The sequence below is a fragment of the Megalops cyprinoides genome, chromosome 22 (genome assembly GCF_013368585.1).
Source record: "Megalops cyprinoides isolate fMegCyp1 chromosome 22, fMegCyp1.pri, whole genome shotgun sequence".
In the NCBI taxonomy this organism is placed as follows: Eukaryota; Metazoa; Chordata; class Actinopteri; order Elopiformes; family Megalopidae; genus Megalops; species Megalops cyprinoides.
The window spans coordinates 11,104,210-11,129,160 of NC_050604.1; the positions used below are offsets into that span (position 1 = coordinate 11,104,210).

At 41.7% G+C, this 24,951-nt stretch overlaps 1 protein-coding gene across 5 annotated transcripts in view; it reads left to right on the forward strand.

Annotated features, from left to right (window-relative positions):
* The window catches only part of adgrl3.1 (adhesion G protein-coupled receptor L3.1), a 208,470-nt gene that overhangs the window by 71,533 nt on the left and 111,986 nt on the right, over positions 1–24,951 (forward strand). For all 5 annotated transcript variants that reach the window (XM_036516462.1, XM_036516463.1, XM_036516464.1 and 2 more), the window contains exon 4: positions 8,449–8,662. In XM_036516462.1, coding sequence (XP_036372355.1) covers positions 8,449–8,662 — 214 coding nt within the window. The remainder of the gene's footprint in view (positions 1–8,448; positions 8,663–24,951) is intronic.

Below are 24,951 nucleotides of genomic sequence, written 5' to 3' on the forward strand. Positions count from 1 at the left end.
GCTTCCTTTGAGAAACAGTTCCGCATGCTCCAACTCTTTATTAATTGTGCTTTGGGAAAAAAAAAAAAGAAAATAAACCTTTGCCAAAAAAGGAGCTTTCGTCTCGCTCCCCGTGGTGGGTCTCTCTGGAGATATTGCCAGAGCCAAACTGATCAAGCTTATCATGCCTCTCTCCATCTCTATCAAAGCTTGATAGTGCCTAAACCAAGAGAAGCACATCCAAACCTGGATGTGGAAATTCATTTTTCAGATCAAATTCATTTTTTGAAATATTTAAATATTACATTTTACACATGCTGAGTCATATTTGTATTGGTATTGATGCATATAATCTGTAATGCATTTCCTCATTTCACTCCTCCTCATACATATGACCTCAAATGTAATTTAGACAAGCTGGGAATGTGCTGGATTCCATGCTGTAGAGTGGGGTGGCAGGGCCTGCAGTCGACTGGGGTTTTCTAGGGGTGCGGAGCGAGAGACCTACAAAAGGCCGACTGTGTCAACAGTTGAAGAATGCAGGTGTGCATTCCCAGGGCTCCCTGAAACACTGGCCCCAGTTCAGTGGCTCTGATTGAAGGGGATCCTCTTTCAAAGGGGCAGTATGGGGGGGTTGCACCTCTCAGGAAATGCTGGGAGTGCTGGTGATCGGGGGGCATTAGAGGCCAACGGCTGCTCTAGATACGCAGGCTTAGACTTTTCATTGGCTCGGTTCGTTTCCGAGACTCACATGTTTTTCCGTCTGCAGCCCTACCGGTAAGAGCGACATCACACAGGGCCGATGATGCGCTCAGATCTGTGCCTGTAAACACCTCATCAGGCACCGGCGCTGTTCTATCACACAGCCTCTGTTTTACCCAATAACAGCTTCGAATGCAGTCGCTAATGTATGACGGCGAGACGTGCTCGGATGACGCGCGCGTCACTTTTTGGGGAGCGGCTGGCCTTTCGCCAAGTCCGGCGCGCCTGCCAACCCGTCCCTGCGCAGAATCACACTTCTAACGAAGTGAACATTTCCATCAGCATGAAATTTGTCACGCTTCAACCCTTGGTAATTTGGCAGATTGAAAAGGAAAAGTTTTTTTTTTTTTTTTCATGCCATTTCTGGCACCACACGCAATCCAATTTTCCAAACTCTTTTTTTTTCCCCATAAAATTTCAACCCCATATTGTCCCTTGTTGAAAGAGCACAAGTGCAAAAGCAGAGAGGTGTACAACTGCAAAGCCAGATTTAGTCTGAGGCTGAGGTAATACCATGGATCTCAGACAGGATTGTCTAATGCATTCCAAAAGTGCCTGACTTATTCAACAAAGCATTACTAAGCATCACCTTTGTACTTTTTGAAGTGCTTTTTGCCCTTTTATGCAGCACTATTTTGAAATCGCCAAATTTATATACTAGGCTCGTCTCACCACGGCAGCCTCTGGACTTGTGTAGTCCTCCGATAAACCTGTATGCAGCCAGCACCTGATTTTCACCCAATTCGCTTACCTCAATGCGGTGGTGTAGGGTTTCTTTGGAGGAGAGGCTCTGCTACACTCATGTCACCTGAGCAACTCACAGGCACATGATGAATCTCAGGGTGCCTGAGAACCTTGAGACGAGCACTCTCTGGGCAAACTACCCACTCCTATCCCTAGAGGAACAAGGCTATGATCTGGTGCTGTGGCACCATGAGGATTGTCGGAAAAAGCACGGCTGGTTTGACCTTGGGCCATAGGGCCCTGCCTGCACTCAAAGGAGCGCCTGGCAAACTGTGTCACTGGGAAATCCACCATCAACCTTTAAATAATGGAATTGTAGGTAGATGTTAATCAGTTTAAAGTAGAGCACAGGTTAGTTTACCATGATAGCTGTACATTGATAGCTGTCTGCATTGTCACTTATGACAATGCAGACATGACTTATACACGGATTGTATTTGATATCAAAGCTTGTGCTTAACCTATGTAGTTGTTATCTGGTATAATTTGATTACTGATTTGAATTGAGACCAGAAGTATACTGAGAATACATTTTGTTTAGGGGCTTTTTCTATATTCATAAATTCATATTTTACTTAACACATTTGAATAATGTTCATGTGTATTTTATTATGCTGTGAAATATTACTGCTTTAAGACAGCTGATATTAATAATACATAGCTTTTTTAGTCTTTGTTTTCTACATGTTAGTGAGGGAAAAAATATTCAAGATTAGGTCAACACAGTGTAAGAAAAGCAAGGATTTGGACAATAATTAAAAAAAAAAAATCAAGAAAATGTGAAATATCAGCTCCAAATGATAGCCAGGGACTAAAGTTCTGATTCAGTTGCATAGTTCGTAATATGGGGGCATATTTTCCATATTGTTCACGGAATAGGTTAGAGTGTAATGGTGCAGAAAAGACTAGGTAATTGTTCCTGGGGAATCAAAATCATGCAGATTTTCCTCTCTAAATAGTAGAACAATGATGAGCTGGATGGTCATCTACTTTCAGAGAGGGTAATAACTGATCCAATTACTCAATTAAGAGGTCAGATGGATCAAAAACCAGCGTCTCTAGTAGGGTTTCCTGTCTCTCATATAGCATGTAGTGATTTGTGTTGTGTAAAAAAATAACACTGCATAGAAAACAGATGTTCAGTGTATGTTAGCATAAGAATTCCCCCGATCATACGAATAATGAATGATATAATAATTCACAAAGCCTGAGAGATGGTGAGTCACAAAAGAACTTTGGTTTCCCAAAATAAACAAATCTCTCTGGTGCCTCTTTCTTCCACCGTAAATTACACGATAAAAATTACGACGCTGGAAAGGAAGTTTCTGTCATACGTCTTCCCTTTTGTTTTGAAGGGGAAGATGTCATTCTTAGCCGAGGTTTGAATGCTTCCTTATGGTTTTTGGGTTTGTCTGTTTGTCCTTTGAGCTGCATGCCCAGCGGTAATACATATTGGTTAAGACAGCACACATGGCACTGGATGCAGGCAGGTATTTATTCTCAGTGCCTACACACTGAGTCCAAAGTGGAGGGAATTATTCTAACAGGGGGTTTATGGGTTTACAACCATTGACAAACAAATGAGCAGTATCTAAATTTGGAATGCGGCCCCTACAGTGACTTGCGTTTCTGCATCGCCTTGTTAGGTTTGATTGCTCAAGGCCTTAAAACACATCTCACTGGTGCCAACGAGATCATTGGGCATTCATTAGAACGGCTGCACAGCACGTCCGTATCAAAGTAGTGGACTGTAACATTATATGATGAATCATGTAGTTGTTATCGGAGAGTCTCTTTTAAAATACGACCACATAATCATGTGATGATGACTGAAATTTGTTAAACAAAGCCGCCCACCAACAAACAATAAAAACAAGCATCACACGAAGCAATGGCTCAGACTGTTATGGTCATTGTTAAAGAGAAGCCCTGTGATATGTGAGTTGATAGATTAACTCATGCAGTGCGCTTCAGGAGTTGTTCGTGTGACAGGGCATTATGTTCTCAAAGCCGTTTGCTTCAATACGACTCACGTGTGATTGTCTGAGGTCAGGTCTAGTCTTTGCTCTCAGTGTGGAGTTTGCTCCATTGTCAACCTGTCTTTTTCAGCATCTGCTGCGGCACTCCGTGGGATGCTGCCTCAGAGAAGAGAGGGAGACAAAGCCGTTTTGAGCCTCGCCTTATCTGAACCCTGCCTTGCGCCGGGTGTTGGGTTGAGTCACACCAGTGTAAAGAGCGTGGCATGAGGCAGCCAGGCTTGGATGTTCGTCTTGGGTGAGAACACCCCCAAAGGAATTCAGTGGCACGGGAGTCACAGGAGAGAAAGACAGAGCGTTTCCAAACCATGTCAAAGCGACGTCGCCTGACCAAATCCCTGCTTGGGTCAGACACTGCCAAATCCCCCTCGTTTGCTCAATCGCGTGCGCATGCGTGTGTGCATGTGTGTGCGTGTGCGTGTGCGTGTGTGTGTGTGTGTGTGTGTGTGTGTGTGTGTGTGTGTGTGTGTGTGTGTGTGTGTGTGTATTCACATTTGAGTGCCGTTATGTTTATTTCTGTGTCGTGCTGTTTGCTACTGCAAAACAACAGCACACTGTGAAACTCTCAGTCTTGGTCTGTCATGCTAATGTGGCCAAGAAGTTATGATGCTCTCATTAGTACCCTGCTAGAAGTCAAATAATTAGCTGATTACTAGCTTTCTGTCATGTAGAACTTCACAATACAAAAGCAAGAATAAACTGTTTCTCCTCATTTAGATGCATTTGGCCGAGGACTGGCCAAAAGACTAACACCACTTTATTCACAGGTCTTACTTGTGTTTAGTTGCTTTGTGTTTACCTCTCAAGACACTTCCTTGTATTTAACTCTCAACAAATAAGATAGTTTGAGGGTGGCATGTTAAAATATGTGTCAAAACAGGCAGTTGAGAAATGAACACACAATTTGTCTACCCTCCCAAATTAAATTTGCTTGAAGACTTTAACTATTTGTTTTAACATTTTCAAGTCAAATTTAACATTATTCTCAACCAAACATCATATCAAAAGATCAAAAATTGTGTCGTACTCTTAAGACCGTCAAATATTTCAAAATAATTGTGCACCGAAAGCCAAAACTCCTTTTTGACAGTGTGAAAGCTAAAATGGATTTCTCCCAGGCTGCACAACCTACCCTTAGCCAGATCCCTACTGACTCCATGGGTTGAATGCAGTCTGAGAGGTGGTATTTTGAGTTTTGTGAAACAATGGCAGGTCAAATGGTCAGTGTGGACAGAGCAGTCATGAGACATTGAGCTGCCTGAAAACAGTTCACCTAACAATGCCGGGATCCTGTCCTCCCTATGCATTTGATGAAGAAAGAAAAAAAAGAAAGAATTCCAGACATTCTCCCTGCTCCCCAGGGCCCCGGCAGACACAAACGTAATGGACATGGTTTAAGTGCAGTTGCCGTGGTTTCCACTTAAGTTGCCACTGGACAGCTGCAGCGTTTTTTTTTTTTTTTTTGCTCGTGTTTAAAGTGGGTGCGGATTTGTCTGTTGACAACAATCTGTTATATGATATCAAGATGAATACTTTGCTTTGGAGGCTGAGTAAATGACAAACACAGTGACACATATTAAATTTAACTTTGAGCAGCAAGTTGAAGAAAGCAATTTTTTGTTGTTTGTTCATTCACAAGATGAATTAGGTGTTTATGAGTTCGGCGGTCGCTGAAATGTAATGAAAAAAGTCATTTGTCGGAGAGGCAAAATAACATGCTGCACTTCCTTAAATACATTAGTCAGTTAAGGGCAAAGTGTATTGCGGTCTGATTGGATGTCTTATTTATTTGATCAACCACTTTCCATTAATTTGATTTCGGCACACCATAGCCTGTATGCAAGCCTCCATCTGGATGTATTCGATTTCTTCATAGTTCAATTAAATCTGCCTTGCTGTAGTACTTGAAATGCTTCCAGGATGTACTTTATGTAGAAAGGAACCACACAGAAATCAGTGTATTGTTATACATTTTGTTGTTCTCACATTTCAAGTAATTGTTGATGTGAACTGCTAGGCTCATTAATGTTTATTCATTTGGACTTCTAATTTTATGCCTTCATTTTCACTTTGCTATTGTAGATGTCACATTTTAAAATGGAAATTATTCAGCACACATTTAATGTTTTCTCATCAAGCTGTTTAGACTTTGGATGCCGGGAAGTTGATCAATACCCGCATTGGCTGCCTATGATAAAGATGAGTGCAGTTTTGCTTTGAATGCACAGTTGGAAAGACTCATTGTCTTTCCTGGAAGGGCCTTGAAAGCAGATTTATTACCCATTATATAAAGCTGATCGTCTATAATGTACATTGGCAGTTTCATTTTCCTATTAGCCGGAAAGAATTAATTAAGAGGAAAATTTGCCACTGTAATGGGAAGATGAGCCCATTTGCTACGTGCTACACCCTTCCTAATTTAGGTTTAACAAATGAGGAAGAGCACTGTCCTGTGGTGGAGGCTGTTCTTCAAGCAGACCCGCCTCGGTCTCACGCAGAGCGGAGGAATGTCACAGGTTGTCACTGTGTTATATTTACGATTTTATCTGGGTGTTTTATGTTCAATTATACCGATGTAGCCAGTTTTACCATGGCTTTATTAAGCTGCATTTTCCATCTGGCACTGAGTCTTTTTGGGGGGGGGTTGGGTGTGTAATGTCCAAGTGTCAGATTGAAAGCTGCTGACGGTGTGTTAATGCAAGAAACAGACGCAGCTCCGCACACGTCCTCACCCTCCCCATACCCGGACGATCTCACGCTCCAACTGGGCATCTCTGTTCCCACCTCCCTTTTTCAGCCATAGGGTTGCACGGAGGCCATTTTCCATTTTACAGTCCAATAACACGTTTGCGAACGACCACGGTAATATTTACAACTGCCGTTGCCGGCACCTCTCGCAGGAAGGCGCTTTGTTTCCAGGGCGATGAACAGACCACATGCCCAGAAGGCCATTCTTTCACATTAATGATAACTTTTAAATGTCATTGTATGTCAGCTTTATCTCAAAGGAAGGACAGGGTATCATTAAAACGTTTCAATTGTTGATGGAGCAGTGCACACAGATTCTGAACGGCCCGTTGGGTCCTCTTGGCGTGTCCCTGTCTAAACGACAAGCTGTAGGATGTGTGTGTGTGTGTGTGTGTGTGTGTGTGTGTGTGTGTGTGTGGGGGGGGAGCCTCGGTTGTCACTGGATAATGCGATCGCAATTAATCTTGTGGAATTTTGTACCTTCCTCAGGTTCACGTCACGCGTAAAGTTAAGTTCCCATTATTGCGCTTCACGCGGCAGCGGCGGGAACGCAGGCTGTGGCGTGACATCACAGACGGTGGAGGGTGATGTTGCCATGGTTACGTTTCGCAGAATGTGGTCCGGACTCACTGTAGCATTAAAGCTCTTTCACACCTTGAAATCTGCAGATATAGTTGCATCATAGCGCCAAACATCCTTTCCGCTATGAAATTTTTCATTCCATCTATGTATGTACCACGTAAAGCCTGTAAGATAATTGGAATGGATAGTGTGTGTGTGTGTGTGTGTGTGTGTGTGTGTGTGTGTGTGTGTGTGCGTGTGTGCGTGCATGCGCATGTGTGTGTGTGTGTGTGCGTGTGTGCGTGTGTGCGTGCATGCGCACATGTGTATATGTGTGCAGATTTAGTTGTTATCCTTAAATGAATCACATACTATCAGGGAATATGTGTCCACATACAGGTCATGTATACAGATGCATCAGTAATAACGTATTTTTTATACAGTATGCAATTCCATACATTTGCAATACTCTGCCATATATCCCTAAATTACATTTAGAGTCACGCGTTCCATATGTTTTCTGCTTTCAGTTCAGAACTGTATTGTTCAGACTGCATTTTGATATACTGGAGAGTGGTTGCCGGTGTTCAAGGAATGCAGCTTATTCTTTGTTCATTATTCTCTGGTATTGCAGAGCCCCAAGTGGTTATTAATAGACCTCTTCAGAATATAATTTCAGCTGTTTATGTGTAAACTCATTTCTCTGGGATTTAATAACCCACTAGCACAGATGCGGTTAGTCATTTATCCCTTTTTTAAAACCAAATAGTTGAAAAAAATGACATGAAATTATTTTGTTTTTAACACACTGACTTTGTTTTTTCAGTAATAATGGGCAAAAAGACTAATAACCTGCATATGAAGTAAAAGTAATAGTATTAGGTTGTAATGAAAGGTATTATCGCCAAATGATTCATAGTAATAAATGCATAAATCTGGCTCTTCCATTAAAAAAGGCATCAGCAACTGCATCACTGAAGGCAAACAAAACAGCCCCAATACTCAATGATTGCTCAGTGCCCTTTTTGTCACAAATAGCAATCCTCAAGTGTCCCATTGTCAGTACTTACCAAAACAGGCCGTATTAAACCCTAGTCCTGGTGGGCCACCCTGTCTGCACGATTTTGTTCCAGCCAGACACTTGACCACCTGAGTCTGAAGATTGTCTTGATTGAACCAATTTAGCTTTCCTCCCCAATCCAGAGGATGTTAGTGGTTCATAAAGAGCTCGGGAAGCAGATGGACCACGGTCCACCAGGACAGGGTTTTAGGAGCCTCCTGCTCACAGATCGCTTTTTCTGAACGTGCAAGAGCAGAATGAGAAAGGATGTGTTAAAGAGGGAAGAACACCCGGTGCGTAGAGGTGACATTGCAAGTTGTGATACGGTGTGAATTCTCTTGTGTGGGTTGCCAGAATGGTAGATTAACCCCTCCTAAAATGTGGGGGATAGGGATTCAGAGGGAAAATGTAAAGGGGCAGCGGGAGGTGAGTGACTTTAAACGGAGTTAGAGGAGAATAGTCTGGAAAATGTGCGCCGGGACTCGGCGGAAGGCGGGGGAGTTTTGAGTGAAAATTGGAGAGCATCTGGCAGCGTTTTCTCTGTTGTGCTTTCCTCAGTGCTGAGCCGAGCCCCTATCCCCATGGCCGTGGTGCGGAGGGAGCTGTCATGCGAGAGCTACCCCATCGAGCTGCGCTGCCCGGGCACTGACGTCATCATGATCGAGAGCGCCAACTATGGCAGGACGGACGACAAGATCTGTGACGCCGACCCGGCCCAGATGGAGAACACGCGGTGCTACCTGCCGGACGCCTACAAGATAATGTCCCAGAGGTGAGACCATACGCTGTGTGCGATGTCACTACAAATATGTGCGGGCAGATGTGATGTCACGCCGGACATGTGTGTGCTTTCCGCTTGACATCCCTGATATCACTGAGTAAAATATTCGAAAATATGAATGTAAGCCAACATAAAACATGTATTTTAAGCCATAATGTTAAAATACTGTATGTCATTTATTAGAAACATAGCAATGGTTGCCAAATTCACTGCTATAATTCTTAAGAATGAATGGTGTTACATGTACTGTTGTTTTGTAATGCAAAATTCTACCATGTTTGCTTACAACTATATAATATATTAGTTTATATTTACTAAACTGTATTTTAAAATATGCAATATTTTTCCATGGATTGAAGTACGGTGTTTGTATTTTAATATGTTAACTTTTATTATTTTATGCTGGATATTGATAGTGAGTAGGCTACACAATACAGCCATGCATTTGTTGCTTGTAAAATGCATTTAGAATTCATTTCAAATTGTATGATGGAGATTTGAAGTAGTAGTGCTTATTTATATAAATGAGTCACTTGTTAGTGATGGCAAATTAATATACATTATCAACAACCTGTGGAATTTCTAAACAGCATGTCAGGAATACCACTCAGTGAAATGTTCCCTGACTAGCATTCATCTTGTGAAGCTGCAGCCATAAATTCAGGCCTACCATAAATTCTCTTTGATGGAAATCAATGCTCATTTATAAAAATATGTTCTCGATACATTATTTTGATTAGTCTAAAATAAACAGCCAGTTCAAAGCTGTTCCGCAAGGTCTAAGCACTATGCCTGCAGTTACATTTCAATCTTAAAAAGGTTTGCAATTTATTTTATGCGGCGCCAGTATATTGATGTCCTTGTCTCCTAAATAAGTGTGTCATATAATCCACAAGGAGCATGAATAAATGTCTTTAAGTGATCAAGCTACTTTCTCTCTGAGAATAAAGTCTAACAGAGATAACAGCATGTAAGTAAAAACTGCAAAAAAAACTGAATAGCAGAGACAAAATATCCACTCTGCTCTGGTGTGTCCAGAGCCCAACTCCAATGAGCGAGTGATTATTTTAGAGCTGATTATGTTCAGAGCATTGCTGGAGACTCTGAAGGCCAACTGTGAAATCAACAAATAGAGGGTAGAGCAGCTTTTTGCACTGTAGACAGGAAGTCATCCTGAAATATTTGTGGTTGCGCAAACACAATTCACCATTTGCACATCGAGCAACTGTTCGGCCCCTGCACCCGCAGATGCTTCCAGCTGTTGCTAGAATGTTAGCTCGTTAGCGATGGAACAAATCACGCGTCTGCAAATGTTACCGATGGCAGACAATTAAGAGGTTGATATATAATGAAAAAGGGGGCAGGAAGTGATTTGTTCATATTTCGGTGGAAGCTGCTGTGGATGTCAGCGAGAACGTAACAAGCATAAATATGTGATGAAGAAGAGCGGCTTGAAAATAAAACTGATGGGATTTCTGACGCGTAATACATCTAGCGTTGTACCGCCATTTATATACAGCTGTCTCCTTCCGATGAATATTACATAAATGTCTAATTTTATATGAGAATGTACACTTCGGTAACTAGGCTTTTTTTTGGGTCTCGTAATCCTCTCGCTTTAACGATGTCACAGTACGTGGAGACAGTCATCAGCTGTGTCACTGAGCAGAGCGCTTAGCTCCTTGTGGTATTAACAGCCTGTCTATCCCACGTCGGGGTGGCGCGGTGCTTTTGAGCAGGCCTCTTCAAAACCACGATAAAAATCGAAAAACAATTGCTGTTTTGCCCCCCCCCCCCCCCCCCCCCCCCCCCACGCGTGAGTATCGCGTTTGCTTTTGTGCTTCGCTCTCCCAGGGCTCTGAGGCCTTCATAGCCAGTAATTGCTGTTGATATCAAAGCCATAGATCACCACAAAGACTCAAAAGACTTCATATGCTACCTAAAGTAGGGCTGATATCACTGTGCCACGCTAGCATTAATCCCATGAAGAGATATAGGTCACAGGGAAGAAGGAGCTCTTACATCCTCATAGAACTTCTCCCTTCCTCTCATCTTTCTATCTGGTTGAAAGTCTTCAATTATCTGACTGACTCTGTTGTCTAGGTAACCTGCCTTGGAAAAGTTAACCATTTTACATTGTGTGGTACAGTTTACAGTGGATGTTTGAAGTAGTCAAACTTACCATGTGATTTGGAAGCTTTCTATTAGAGTAGTTGAGATCAAACATCGGTATAGGCCTGTAAGCATATTGTGTTGTGATGCATTTACTTGTGTTTCTTTAATTGTGATGTGCATTGCCATTTAGTGTCCCACTGCCGTTTTGTCAATTGTCAGATGCCATGTGGGATACATTATACCTGCAATTCATCACACGGAATTCAGGTTTCAGTTTGATTAGCCTCTCTCTTAATGATGAACTCGTACTGAAATGAGAGTAATGAGTAAAATGATGGTCCCAATTTGGGTTGGATCCTGATATATGACTATCAGCTCATGCCCAAGGGAGGACTCTCATCTCAGTGCCTGTGATGCAATGTCTGCTGTTTGCCTTCCAGTTACACTTGCATTGCAATGGATGCATGACCTACTTCAGCATTTTAAGATTTTATAAGAAATACATCATCATTCTAAACAGGACCAACAGAAAATTATGTGGTATATTCATATTTGGCAAATAGTGTGCAAGTATTATGTGTACCATTTGCCATGCACTGTGTACCATGATCGCAACAGATTAAGGGATTGTATGATGAAATGAAACAGTAGATTGAAGTTTACGAAGAACTGAACTTTTCATCCATTAAAGGGCAAGTACAAGGGGGCTGAAGCAAATATGTACAGCAATAGGAAAGGTAGATGGAAAAAAATGGAGCCGGTGAGCAGAATTCTTTATAAATCAAGACAACCAGATGGTGAAAAGAGAATTTAAAGTAAACATGGAGAGACATGATCAAAGCCATGAAACAGAAAGCAGGCAGAAACAAGATGTCAGAGTTTAAATGTGGATGACAAACTGCCAAGATAAATAGTTTGAACAGGTAAGGTGACAGGTGACCTGGAGGGAAAAGCACTGTGCAAGAGGTGCCTGCAGGAGGATGAGTGTAATGGGAACGTCCCTCTATTCATGACTGGTCCGATACTAGAGAAGGAAAGTGATAATCAGGAGAGGAGGACAGAGAGAAATGCAATGCACATAGGAGAAGGCATGAGACGCAGTGCGAGGACCAAGAGGGAAAATGGGAGTGGACCTAAAATTGAGCCTTGAGGTTACATGGGTAGCAATGATTAGAGGGAGACACGTACAATGAATGATAAATCATGGAAGAGGATATTCAAGCCTGAGCAACACAATGGAATTACTGATCAGCAAGAGTTGAAAGAAGAGTTTGAGCCATCTATTTCTGTCTTCCACTGTACTTTCTTCCAGCACTTCTTTCTCTTTCAGTATCTCTCTCTCCCTCTCTGCCTTTGTCCCGTTCTCCCTCTGTCAAAAAGCTTTGGGCCACAGCAATTAAAGTTTTGAACTTTTTAAAGTTATATAACAAACACGAAATGAAATATACATGAACTGAGTATGGTTCAAAAATTATTTCAGCCCACTGCTTGGATGAGCTCTCCCAATATCAATTGAGCATGTTTCTGTGATGGCTCAGAAGTCACCTTGGTAAGTTGATTATAATTCGTAAAAAGCTTTTTTTAGTGCCTTGGCTTTTAACACTTAAATGTGTTAAACATTGATAAAAGTAGAAGCTATAATGTTAGGTATTGAAATTGATTGCTTTTCCCTTGCCATGTGTGAAACAAAATGATTTTCTCAGCTGAAGCTAGGACTTTGGACTCTACAGAATTTGAGCTGTGCTTTTCTGTTCTGAGTTTGTAACACTGGAAATTGAATCATGCTGGGAAAAAAAATAGCTCACCCTAGAAAACTTTCAAATAGGACCAATCCGTAGTAAAAATGCAGGAGCGCTCAGAACAAAACCTCCAGAAATAAATCTTTTTTTTTTTTTCTTCCATCTCGCAAGCGTTTATTCTCCACGGGATGGTGTTGGTCTGTGCGTAGCGGGGACAGACAGAACTGCTCTACCAGTCTTTTTCTTCCTCCTCTTCCTTTTTTTTCTGATTTGAATATCCTTTGAGAGCACCTCTTCTCCCTTGTGTTTGAAAATGCCTTCTGAGCTGTGGAGGCAGGCTCTTATTCCTCTGAATTATGTCGTCAGTGCCCCACATATGGGCTGCAGGATGGATATGCGCTCGCGTGCTGTAGAATTCCGCCGGTCCCTCGCGCCGCATATCGGATTGAATGGTGACATTTGCTTACACACTAAAGCACACATGACAAACAGAGTGGTGGTGGGGAGATCCCTCCGGGATACGCTCATTATTCCGAAAAAAGCCACCGCGTTTGCATTCGTTATAAGCGCAGGCGGTCCCTGCCCCGTTTGCCATTGGCCGCCTATGCGTGCGGACAAGATTCTACTGCAGGCTTCTGTAGACTCTCATTTCCGACTGCTATAGCCTCTTTGAGGTGCTCGGCCCTTTTTTCTGAAAGCCTCTGGCATCCAGCATGTGTTGGACAAATTAGACAAAACAACGTGAGTCCCCTTTGAGATATAATGTAACGGTTCTGTTTTGGAATGTCTGCTCAATGAACACGCTTGACGACGCTCACCTCAATGCAGTGAGGGCAGAAAGCTTATTCAAGAGACTGAAATCGGTGCAGCCCTGTGCAGGGGCCCGTTTTCTGAGCCCGCATTTTCCTCTTCTTTGGTGTTGAATCTACATGTAAGTGATCCGTTCCTTTTTTTTTTCTTAATGTTGACATGTTGTCATGCCGTTGGGTGCGTTTGTTAGTGGGAAATTCTGTTGTAAAGAAATACAATAATAAAGCAATGCAATATCGCGTATACTTAACACCAGTGCAATGCAATAAAAGTGACTTGATGCATGGAAGGAACTACAGCACTGAGACACCACGGGAATAATGTGAAGATATAAAAGTAAAGTGCAATATGCAGAAAACCTTTTACACTGAGTAGTCTCCTGCACTTCTGAAAATAGTCTTCCCCCAGTAGACTGGCCAATAAATGCTTGCCGTGTTTAAAGATTACTTCTGGAATTTAAGCCCAATTCCCCTCTGTGCCTGTGGTATCTGCTTTCTCTATTATATAACAGCCTTACCAATTCTGAAAGCACTTAAACAAAGACATATTTTTCCCCTACTCCTTTTTATAGGCCCTGCAGATGACATCACTGGCCATTTATTATTCCCTCTCCCTCTCTCTCAGTCGCTCATTTTTTTTTTTCCACCTGATAAGAACCTGCTGCCTTTCCATTTGGCCAATTAGCTGCTGTAAATTTGCGCGGGCAGTCTAACCTTTCAATTCCCAGACAGGCCGAGCCTGATGAGAAGCACCTCAGGAACGATTAACACGAGCTCCTGAAATTCCTCTTTGGAAGATATTTGCAGAGGTTTCCAATGTGTCGTTGACTGATAACTCTCCAGGGGCAAGGCCAGATCAAATTCAGAACAGAGTTTGGTCTCCAGCTTGGAAATTTAAATTGTGGAACTTATTTTCTGTGTTTATGTCAAGCGTTTGGGAATTCAAAAATGCCTAAAAATGAATGTCAAGAAAGCTTTAGATAAGATTGTATAACAAAGGTCTGTACTGCCATGGAACAGAAAATTGTGAGGAATTTGTCTTAGTGTTTCCAGAAACTGCAACCATCCATGACAAATTCCAACACCACTCGGCTGCAACCACAAACTGGCAAGGACATTGGTTAAAAAATGATACCCTGTCCATAAACAATCTGCACTGCACCAAGATGCAAGGCTTTGTCAACCAGTCAGAGCATAGCTATTCACATCCTATCTGAGTTTCTCTTAAGTCTAGAGGGTACTTAGCAATGTATTATTAATAATGCATATGTAAATAAGTGATAAGTGTTAATTACTGAGCCTTACTTGACGCCGAACGTCATCTCAGTCACTCCACCGAATATTGAACAGCTCTGGGGTAAGCGCTGTTTCATTTGCATCTGAATGAGAATTTGAGAGGCCTCACAGAGCCATCATGTGAAACACATAAAGAATTGAGCATCGGCAAAAGAACGCACCCTTGGGGCACGCTGGTACTTGAAGTTATGGGTTTTGACATTTTTCCCTCTCTGTTTCAGAGTGTTTTAGATAATGGACTCCCAAACCTTTGCTCAGTTGTACCAAGGCAGATTTTCCCATTTTTTGCATTACTTCTATGCTTAGCCAACACCCATGTCCAGAGCAACTTATAAATCCTACTATTTTTACACTTTGTCCATCCATAAAACCAGATGTTCGCTGAAGCATTTCATTTTAAGTTATTAGGTATTACAGCATTATCCCTTATGGATATGATTCCAGTTCCTTAACCGCTGAACCTCTTCCTTGCTTCCTTGATGTGACATCAACATTACAGATGAGTTAGTTCAGAATACTATTTGGAGTAAAGTCATGAAAGGAAAAAAAAAGAAAGATTTAGTCTCTTTATTAGTGGGAGAGTCTGTGTAATTCTGAACACTTTAAAAGGGGATGAAAGAATTAATTTAGCGTGGGACAGGGCGCATAATTCTTTCAACTCTCAACATAATTTGTGTGATGCTTCTGCAGTTATGCATAAGCTTTGTTTTTTTTTTCTTCTCTTGCTCAGTTTCTTGTTTAATTGGTAGGTGGGAGTGCACATCTATTTGATGTCTTCTGCATCTGCTCTGACTGCATGTTTTATTTTGGTACCGTAGATTGAAACGTCTGTGGACATTGTCTAATTTGTCAGGTGTGAGGGAGAGCACAGCCTCCTGTAAGTAAGTGTAGTCAGCTGTGGGTTATCCAGCTATGCAGCTCATGCTTGAGCAATGCGGAAAAACATCAATTCTTGTTACACTAATCCGAGCAACTGAGCAATGATACAGCCTGACCTCCAGACCACCCCCCTCCCTACACACACGCGCACACACACACACACACACACACACACACACACACACACACCTACACACACATACACACAAAAACATTATCATTCTCAAAACGTCTAAGCTGTTCAGTGGTATTTGTCAACCTAAATTTAAATTGAGAAGAAATGGCTTGGAACAGACAGAAAAGTAGAAGACATCTGGCATTTGCAATGCAATGTGCGTTTATTATAGGATGAACTTTGCTCCGTAAAAATACCCAGAGCCATGCACTTGTCCACAGATATTAGTTTTTGAATGGCCACTTCTTTGTGAGAGGCAAGCTTCATAGAGAGCGCATAATAAACTCTTAAATGGCACCCCTCTCTCTGAGCACCTATCATTTATTCATAACTCTCCGCCGCTCCTGTGAACAGATGCGGGGTGCCACCGTTTGTTTTGGAGCGTTGTGTTCCTTTGTGTGGCCATGTTGTTGTGCCACACAGAGGAGTGGGGGCCCTCCTGGAGGAGATGGGCCAATTCGGCGGCCTCGTCCCAGTCAAACAGCGACTCAAGCTGTCGAGCTGGGAAAGCTTCCAGTCGGAGCCAGAGTCAGCAATTCAAAGCGCCATCTCGCCTCGGCCTTCCCCTCCCATTCCACCCCGGCGTTCTTTTATCAATGACTTAAATGGGACATGAATGCGGGGCCACAGGCCAGCTCCTATGGGCACCATGCCTTGAATTGGCCACCGGGGCCGTCGCCAGGGCCACCTGGTCCCGAGGCGGGTGTAGGGGACGGCCCCGTCCCTTTCCTCAGTAGCCCCCCTGCATCCTCCTGGGGGCGCCATCCGCACTGAGGTTTTCCCTCCGGGTCACTCGTCACCTTACCTGTTCAGTAAATTTCTCTTGGCAGCTTGTCTCTTTGTGAACCAAAATCACAGTTTCAAAGCACCAGGTAGAGTTAAAAAAAAAGGTTTATGGTAATATGTGGAAGGGCCAGAGATATCATTTCATTCCTGACTGAGATTCTGTGGTCTAGTGAGCCTGTGTCTCTCCTCATAAGTGTCACATTGATGGTATATACCATATGGGATTTTGTGATTAAGCACATCTACTGCATACAATATTACATATATTTGCTGCATAAAACAGGACAATGTCCCTCAGCATTGGAACCCTGGTTGGATTAGCATTGTAATTGCTGCACACATTGGCATGTAATTTGCGTGTCTTGTGTATCTCTCTGCAGTTATCGTAAAAAAGGCTGGCAAAAATCTGATGGAAACATTACAAATGGATGTACCATGCAGTTGTTTAATAAGCTTGTCAGAACTTAATTCATTTATTTATTTTCAGTTATGAAGTAGTACAGAGGTGACTTCAGGATATTTACTGGAGAAGCCATAATCCCTTGCTCTTAACTTGATTGGCATTCAGCACATCTCTGCAAAGTAGCTCAGCCTGTTTATAATTATGATGCCATCTTGACATGTTAAAGTTAATGAGCTGTTTGATTTGGATGAGTTCCTCATCAGATTGCTTGAGCAACAATTCACACTTGTCAAAATGACCTTTAAACTTCCTGCGCATAACCTTTGTAAGCAATTCATGTTTTTATCAATGCATATCATCAGCAGCATTTTGTTATATGTTTGTGTAAATATGATAACATGATATATAAATATATAAATAAACACATGCAATATAACATGTATATACAGTCCCAGTCAAAAGGTTGGACATACCTGATAAAGATAATGGGAAACATGCATTCAAAAACATTTTGATCTAAAGAATTAACCTTAACCACCTGCTTTGCATTCACACTTTACACATGCCTGTGAAGTGTTTGTCTGTCTTAGATTTCGGAAATGTTTTTATTTTAATTTGTGCAAATCACTGGCCTTGATTATGACTGAAAATTCTTCTGTTCAGAGCAGAACAAGCCAGATATTCCATGTTTTTTGTAGCCATTTTTTTTAAGTTTTCAATAAATCACTTCAAAAAAGAGTTGACATGTTTTTTGCGGAATGACCTTGTTTACCATCATGTGTTTCCTCATGCTGACAATTATTAAATATGTAATACACAAGTCTTTCATACCACATTCTTATTCATGAAGTCCTAAATTCATTAATGACATTCTGCAGATATTAGAATTCATCAATTCCAACATCTAGCTAGTGGCATTTTATTTGGTTTATCTGCGTGTTTATTGAGGCACTGCTGAGGTAATCCGCAATAATGCAACCACTGGTGTGGTGTCACAGTGTTAATTAGTTCCAACAGTATGGATCTGTTTTTCTGCTGCTTCCAGAACTTTCATACTCTTTCATACACCATCAAAACATCCTGGAATGTCAGAGTTAATTGGCAGTAGCATCTGCGTTGCTGTTTTCTTTATGAACTTGTCTGTCAACGGGGCACGCCATCTTTTAGTGTGTGAAAGCAAATGTGCGGATGATAAAATGCTAAAAGCTCCGGTGCTGTACAGATGGAAAGGAATCAGTCTCTGCCATCACTAAGTGGGAAATGGTATAAAGCATTGTGTCTCACGCATCTTGACAGTACAGCCCTCTGAAGTTGTTTACAACTTTATCATTGCCTGCCTTTTTTATAACTCTGATTCACCAGCCACTCATCCTTTGCTGATGGTTGAGAAGTCAAAAATTTCAGTCTTTGGTTGACAATATGAAAAGTAAACAAAAGTGTGTGTGTGTGTGTGTATTTCATTTTTAAGCCAGTCAAAACCAAATCCACGGAGCATGTGTTTTAAAAAAAATGCACTTACCGTCTGCCAAATTAACATACTGTACAGCCTGGTGATTTGGAGTTGTGATGAACTTGGGGAAATATAACTGACAGCAATACACATTTGTACATGCTGCTTATCCTAGTACGTGCATGTGTTTTTCATTCCTTTCCTACTCATAATCATGCTGGTTTGACACCACCCCACCCTGGTTTTGGACACACTAAAGGCCTCCCTTGTTAATCATACACTGTTTCAATAATTATATTTTCATGAGCAATGGTCTTGCAAACCTTCAGTAATGCTGACAAAATTATTTTATTTTGAATGAAGCTTGTAAGTGGATACAAGATGCTGGCCCAAAAGTGTTTGAAGTCTGTTTTTTTTTTCTTCATTTTTTCCTTTTCCTTTCCTTACCTCAGTCCTTGTGCTTCTAAGAGAGGGGCACAAAAAGCACTGGACAGACACGAAGCACTGAGCCCATGTTTACGCCCCGTCGTGCGTTTTGTCGAGAGAAATACCCTGACACACGGAGCTTCCTACTGTGCGGTGTTCGCCGACCCGTCTCCGCTCGTTAGATGTATCTTTGGGCCAGGAAGCTCTCAGCAGCACAGAAACGTCAGACCTCCTTTTCCTCAGCGCTGAATTAGGCCGAATCTTGCTTTGGCCTACATACAGCACTGCAGTACCCAGGAGGCTGGTTCAGCTGTGGCTATGGGAGATGGCCCGGAGGACTGTGGGAGTCCAACTGTCAGCCTCGCTCAGTGCTGTAATTAGGGCCTGCACAGGAAACCATCAATATAAATAGCTCCGTACTCCTCTGTGTGATATTATTTTATTGCATTTCCTCTTTCTTTGGACTTGGGGGATAAAAAATTACAAATCACTATTTTCTTTGATTCCAGTAAAAATAATATTGCACCCACTGTATCTTTGAATGGCTCACATTGAAACCATTACATGAAACTAGAAAGATTATTTGCCCAATATGGATCTCAGCACAGATGGGTAACTTGCCCAAGACTGCAACACGTGGTGTGTGGTATCATGTTACTTTAGCTGCAAGCTTAAATCTGCATGGCGTGAATCAGCGATTGGTGCAAAGGGCAACACGATGTCCAATCAAAAGCATAGACAAAAAAAGGATCACTAGAGCTGGTATAAGATAGCTTGTCTATTATGCTCTTCTGACCATCACTTCTTTGTATTACAGTATAACATAGCAAGATGTCTCATAGCAACAACAGTCAGGCTGTCACTTCCTACCATTTTCTCAAATTTATTTATTTATTTGTTGATACATTTTTATGTGTTACAGGACAATAATAGATAGTTGTGTATTGTTATTAGCTGCATATGTTGGTGCTATCAAAGGCAGTATGATGGCCTGGGGTGTGACAGTTTAACTCACTGTAATTCATCTGTGTTCATTGCAAAGCTGACACTTGGCCTCAGGACCCTATGCCTCACTGATATCAGTGTGCTCTGTAACTGCCATTATTGAAGACAGATTTTCAAAAAAGTTTTCAACTCCCAAAGCAGAGGAAGTGCTTTCGTCCGTCATCCTTCAATGGGTCAGTCCTTGTGCGCTCCATGTCATGTGGAGCTACACAAAATGCACTTCGTGTGCTCATGTGCATTGCAGGGCACATATAATGACCTCGGTTTCATATCGGCACTGAGCGGGCGTCGTTTTTATTATTCTGTGTTTACATTCTTCATCCCCCCCAATATCTCTGAGGATTCTCAGGAAGGCGACCGAAGTGCACGCCCAAGACATCGCTGACAGCCCTGACAAATCTGACAGGGCATTGTCACCGCGCGGGGTCTCATATCAGGCTCGGTCTGTCACCGCAAGCGGCGGGGACAATCAGCGTTGCCCTCCGTGCCTCTGAAACGGGCATCCTCTTTGGTTATAAAGGCTTCACATATTTTCAAGTGACTTCTTTCCTCTTGTTCTTCAGAGATAGAATAACTCACACATTCAAATTGCGGCACTCTCCGGTGTAGTCATTATGCATAGCAAGGTCAAAGTCTTCATGTGTATGAAAATTGAGATCTGAAACAATAATAATAATAATAATAATAAGAAGAAGAAGAAGAAGAAGAATGATGATGATAATAATAATAATAATCAACAAAAAACACCATCATTTGAAACAGATGCATTACTGCCCACCTTCATATGGCTCATATATCTTCCATTTTGCTATTCATTTGCACAGGCTGAAGTCTTTACTGAGATAATTGACATGTCTCGCTCAAGGCTAAAACAGCAGTACCCCACCCGCAATTTCCATCTGCAACCTTCTGGTAACCAGTCCAGTACCATGCCTTGTGTTTGGCCCTGCTCCATGTGTCTGACATTTCCAATACCCCAGTTGTTCACAGAATCCTGTTCATGAGCTGTGTTCTTTGGGTAAACTAAATTAAGATGTTCCATCATGGTCAGCAAATTACATTTTTTTTTTCCTCCCCAAAGTGGTTATGAGTGAAGCCTTATAGGTGTATTGATGTCATGTAGATGTATGAATTCCATCTTTCAATAGCTCTTAACCATTCTCATAAATTGTGCCAGACAGCCAAATAAGACCTTAGATAACATTATGGATGCTAGTACCAATGCTGTTTGTACTGTAATTTGATCGATATCTGGTTTGCCATTAAATATGACTATAATTTATAGTCTCTTGTTTATTTCAGCATTACATAGAATGTTTAGCCATAGGAGTTGCAGACGTCATACATGTGCATGCCACGATGAAATATGAATGTTTTTCTGTCTCTCTCTCTCTGCCTGTCTGTCTCTCTCTGCCTGTCTGTCTCTCTCTGTCTGTCTGTCACTCTCTATCTCTTTCTCTCTCTCTCTCTCTGTATTTTACTGCCAAAGATTCTACAATGTATTGGAATAAGACAATTACATCAACAGAAGCATGAAAACCGTTTGAAAGCACTGTTGTCAACAGCAGGATTGGTGCAGTTTTCTATTAATGCTATTAGTACCGGACACTCAGGGCTTGCTTTTATGTTCTGAAATCATACTTCATCCAGCAGCCATTTGCCAGCGAATGCCGGAGCCGGCGCTAATGGTGAGAGATGGTCCTCTGCTGGCTCTGTTATGGACTGAGGAGGGAGAAGGCAGAAAGTCAAGGGGCTGTGGCGCACTGTAGCTAAGGAATGCAGTGATGTGGTAGGAATCATAAAGAAAGTGCTGGAAGCGCTCCCCGGGATCGGACATCGGGGTTTCCATGGCAACGCAGCATGGAAGTGAAATAGCTGAGCTTAAAGGCTTCCCGGATCGTGTGCGTTTAGTTCTGTGAAGTATAATGCGTTTACTGTGCAAATGATTTCTGAGGCCGCGATGGCGCGATGAAAGGAACGCCGAGCTGGAGCCGGGGAAAGATTTGCTCGCTCTCTCTCTTTCTTTTTTTTTTCTTTTTCCCCGTCGTTGCGGCATGCGCGTGTCCGCATCGAGCTCTTTAAGAACACTTTGGAGTCTTAATGGAGGCTTTCATTGTTCAGTGTGTGCGTAACAAACAGGAGTTGATGTATTGAAAAGCTGAAGCAAGTGCACCCCCCCTGCTCCCCCCTCAGCGGCTGTGTCGCCATTTTATCTGCTAAGGGATCTGGAATTTTGAACTTGCTGGGTGTAGGCACTGTGGTGCTTTGTCAGCAAATTCACCGTGACTTAAGGAGTTCACGTGCTGGCGTCCCCTGAGAGAGGTTACAGCAATGAGTGGAATGTATTGGACATCATTTACTTCAACAGTCACGGGGAGGCAAATGTATAAACCGCATTGCTCACACACATGCAGCTGTATCCAGACACACACATGCACACACAAGTGTGCACAGTAGGGATGTGACCACATTATTGAGGAAAACACTGAGATTTAATACTACACAATCAGTGTGTAGGCACACATAATCACGTACACTAACTGGTGTTTGACTGATTGATATTATTTTACTTTAGTACTCAGAAGTGACAGTGAATATGTATATTCCATGTGGAGTGATTAGTTAAGGAAGCCATTGCATCCATCAACATAATGCCATATATTATGGGAATACCAGAAATTGGGTAATTGACAGCAACTGAATAATTTTTCATAATTATCACTTCTACTACTACCAGTACTACTATGTGTTATTACTATGATTATGGTTATGATTATGATTATGATTATTATTATTACTATTAGTAGTAGTAGTAGCAGTAGTAGTAGTAGTAGCTGGTGGCTGGGATGGCATACTGCTAAAATAGTAAATAGATATATACATACATAGATACTTTCTTAAAAATATTATTTCAATCAATTACTTTTTACTGTATGATTACCCACCACTAGCACAAAGTATGTTTTCCTTTTTTTTCATTTTTGCTTTGAAGGCACTCAGGGAAACTAACATAATTTACAGTTCCACATACAGTCCTTTGTAAAAGCCTTACATACTTTTTTATATTTTTCTGCTGATAAAACTGCATATTTTAGCCTTTTAATTTGCATCCCCTTTCTAAATTGATATTTACTGCAACACATCCTTTAAGTCCTTTGAGTCTAGGGTGACTTTCCTGCTCCTGAAGGATGGACAAGGACACCTGAGCCTTCTGCCAGTTCTGTTGTCAGTTCAGTGTTTGTCTTATTTATATTCCAGGAGCATATTACCTTCACGTATTGCTCATCCTCCTTAGACAGCTTTTCGGGTCTCCCAGTCCAGGGTTAGTCAATAAAAAAAATAGTGTTTCTCTGTCTTTGTTCATTATGCCACAGATACCACACCTTAAAAATTCCAGTGTTTCACTTTTTTAAACTCGTGTGTATGCAGTGCAATTCTATTGTGATCTTTTTGTCCATGTAAGATGATATACACATCCATACATCGCTTCCTCCTGAATGTCTTTGCGCAGTAGTCTGCTATCTGTTCATACATCTGGAATGTTACCAAACCAATTCAGGTAATCGACCTTGCTCCAGAAGTCAAATCTACAGTGACTTAACTTGCCTCTTTAGCCACTGTGCACTATAACACTATTACTCCAAATAAGTATCAGCAACACATAACAATAAAATTGTTTCCACTTGTGATGGTCTCACGCCTTTGTAAACAGAGAGTGGTGCCACTTGTTGTGGTGTTTTGTGTGGGGTGTGACATTTGAGCTTGAAGGCTTTTATACCTCAAAGCGTCCAAATTTATGCTTTATTTGTATCATTATGAGCTTAATATTTTCTGCATATATTACCTGGAGAATGCACACTCTAGTCTCTGGCAACACTAATTGCTCAGTGGTGTGATATTTGAGAGAGAGCACATGACTTTGGAGGTATGGTACTTTGTGAGTCATATAGCTAAGTTCTATGCAAGGTGGAAGATAATTGCGCCTTGCTCTGCTCATAATTGAGCTCATAGACATAAGTGATGCCTGAGAAGCCTTTCTTCTTCTGTTCCCTCACGGGAAAGACTTGGATTGATAAACTGTGGCGTTGAGTTAATTGGAATGTTTGATGGAATGCTGGTTAACCACCTAATGTGTGTTTACCATTTTATTATTTGTCCACCAGGAGTACAGATGAAAAGGAATTGATTATTATTTATTTTTCCAGGTATACAGGTATATATATTCTTAAGTATATTCTTACTGAGGCTGAAAGAGGTTACATACTGATTTCAGTCAAAGCTAATCCATTTCCTTGTACTTTAGTTAAAGTAACTCTATCCAGTGTCATGGGAGTCACAAACAAGCCTTTTAACTTTTTTTGGCCTTACTCAAAGCAAAGACTCCTATGCCCTTTATGCTACATTTATTTCATACAGTATTCCTCGTGACTTCACTCAGGGGGTCGCTCACACCTAAACTCTGACTTTGATTAAGTGAGCCTTTATGGAAAGAAAGGTATTATTCATCTATCCATGATACCCTCTGATTATTTGTTTGAGGAGCCATCCGTCTTCCCCACGCCATCTGCTTCATGCGTGTTCTTTGGTTATTCTTCACGACGGCCCTGATCCAGAACGTCTGGACCTGTCTTGCGCTGAAACTCTCCCCCACCATATTTGTCTCATCAATCATCATTAACGGTAAAAAGCGACTCAGTGCCCTTTATTTCAGAAAGCTAGCATCATTCATCAGTGCACAGACTGCCCCTTTCTTCTAAACAGACCAGGAAGTATGTGTGTTTATCCCTTTAGCTGATTACCGCGCTTTGGAATCCAGCCACGTTCCTATGGAGTTTTGGGTAAATTTAAAATTCATGTTGCAGGCATCTACTGTACTGTACAGAAAAAAAAGAATAATAAAATCTCCTAGTGTCTTTAAATGAAATGAGACGGGCTTAAATTCTGGCAAAAATAAGGCCACCAAGCCTCGTGTAATTCAATGTGAAAACCAAACTACTATGTCTTGAATGCCTCCCACCTACCCACCTCTTCTTATAGCTGACGCTGAAGTAAGGCTTTAATTGCATACATTTGCACATTAAGTGTTAATTGTTTTTTTCTTTGGTTTATTCTGAAAATTGCATTAGACTAATGTTCTATGGTTAGAAACTGCTCACAACTAGAGATGCCGAAGGTTCTGTATTTGAGTCGCCTACTG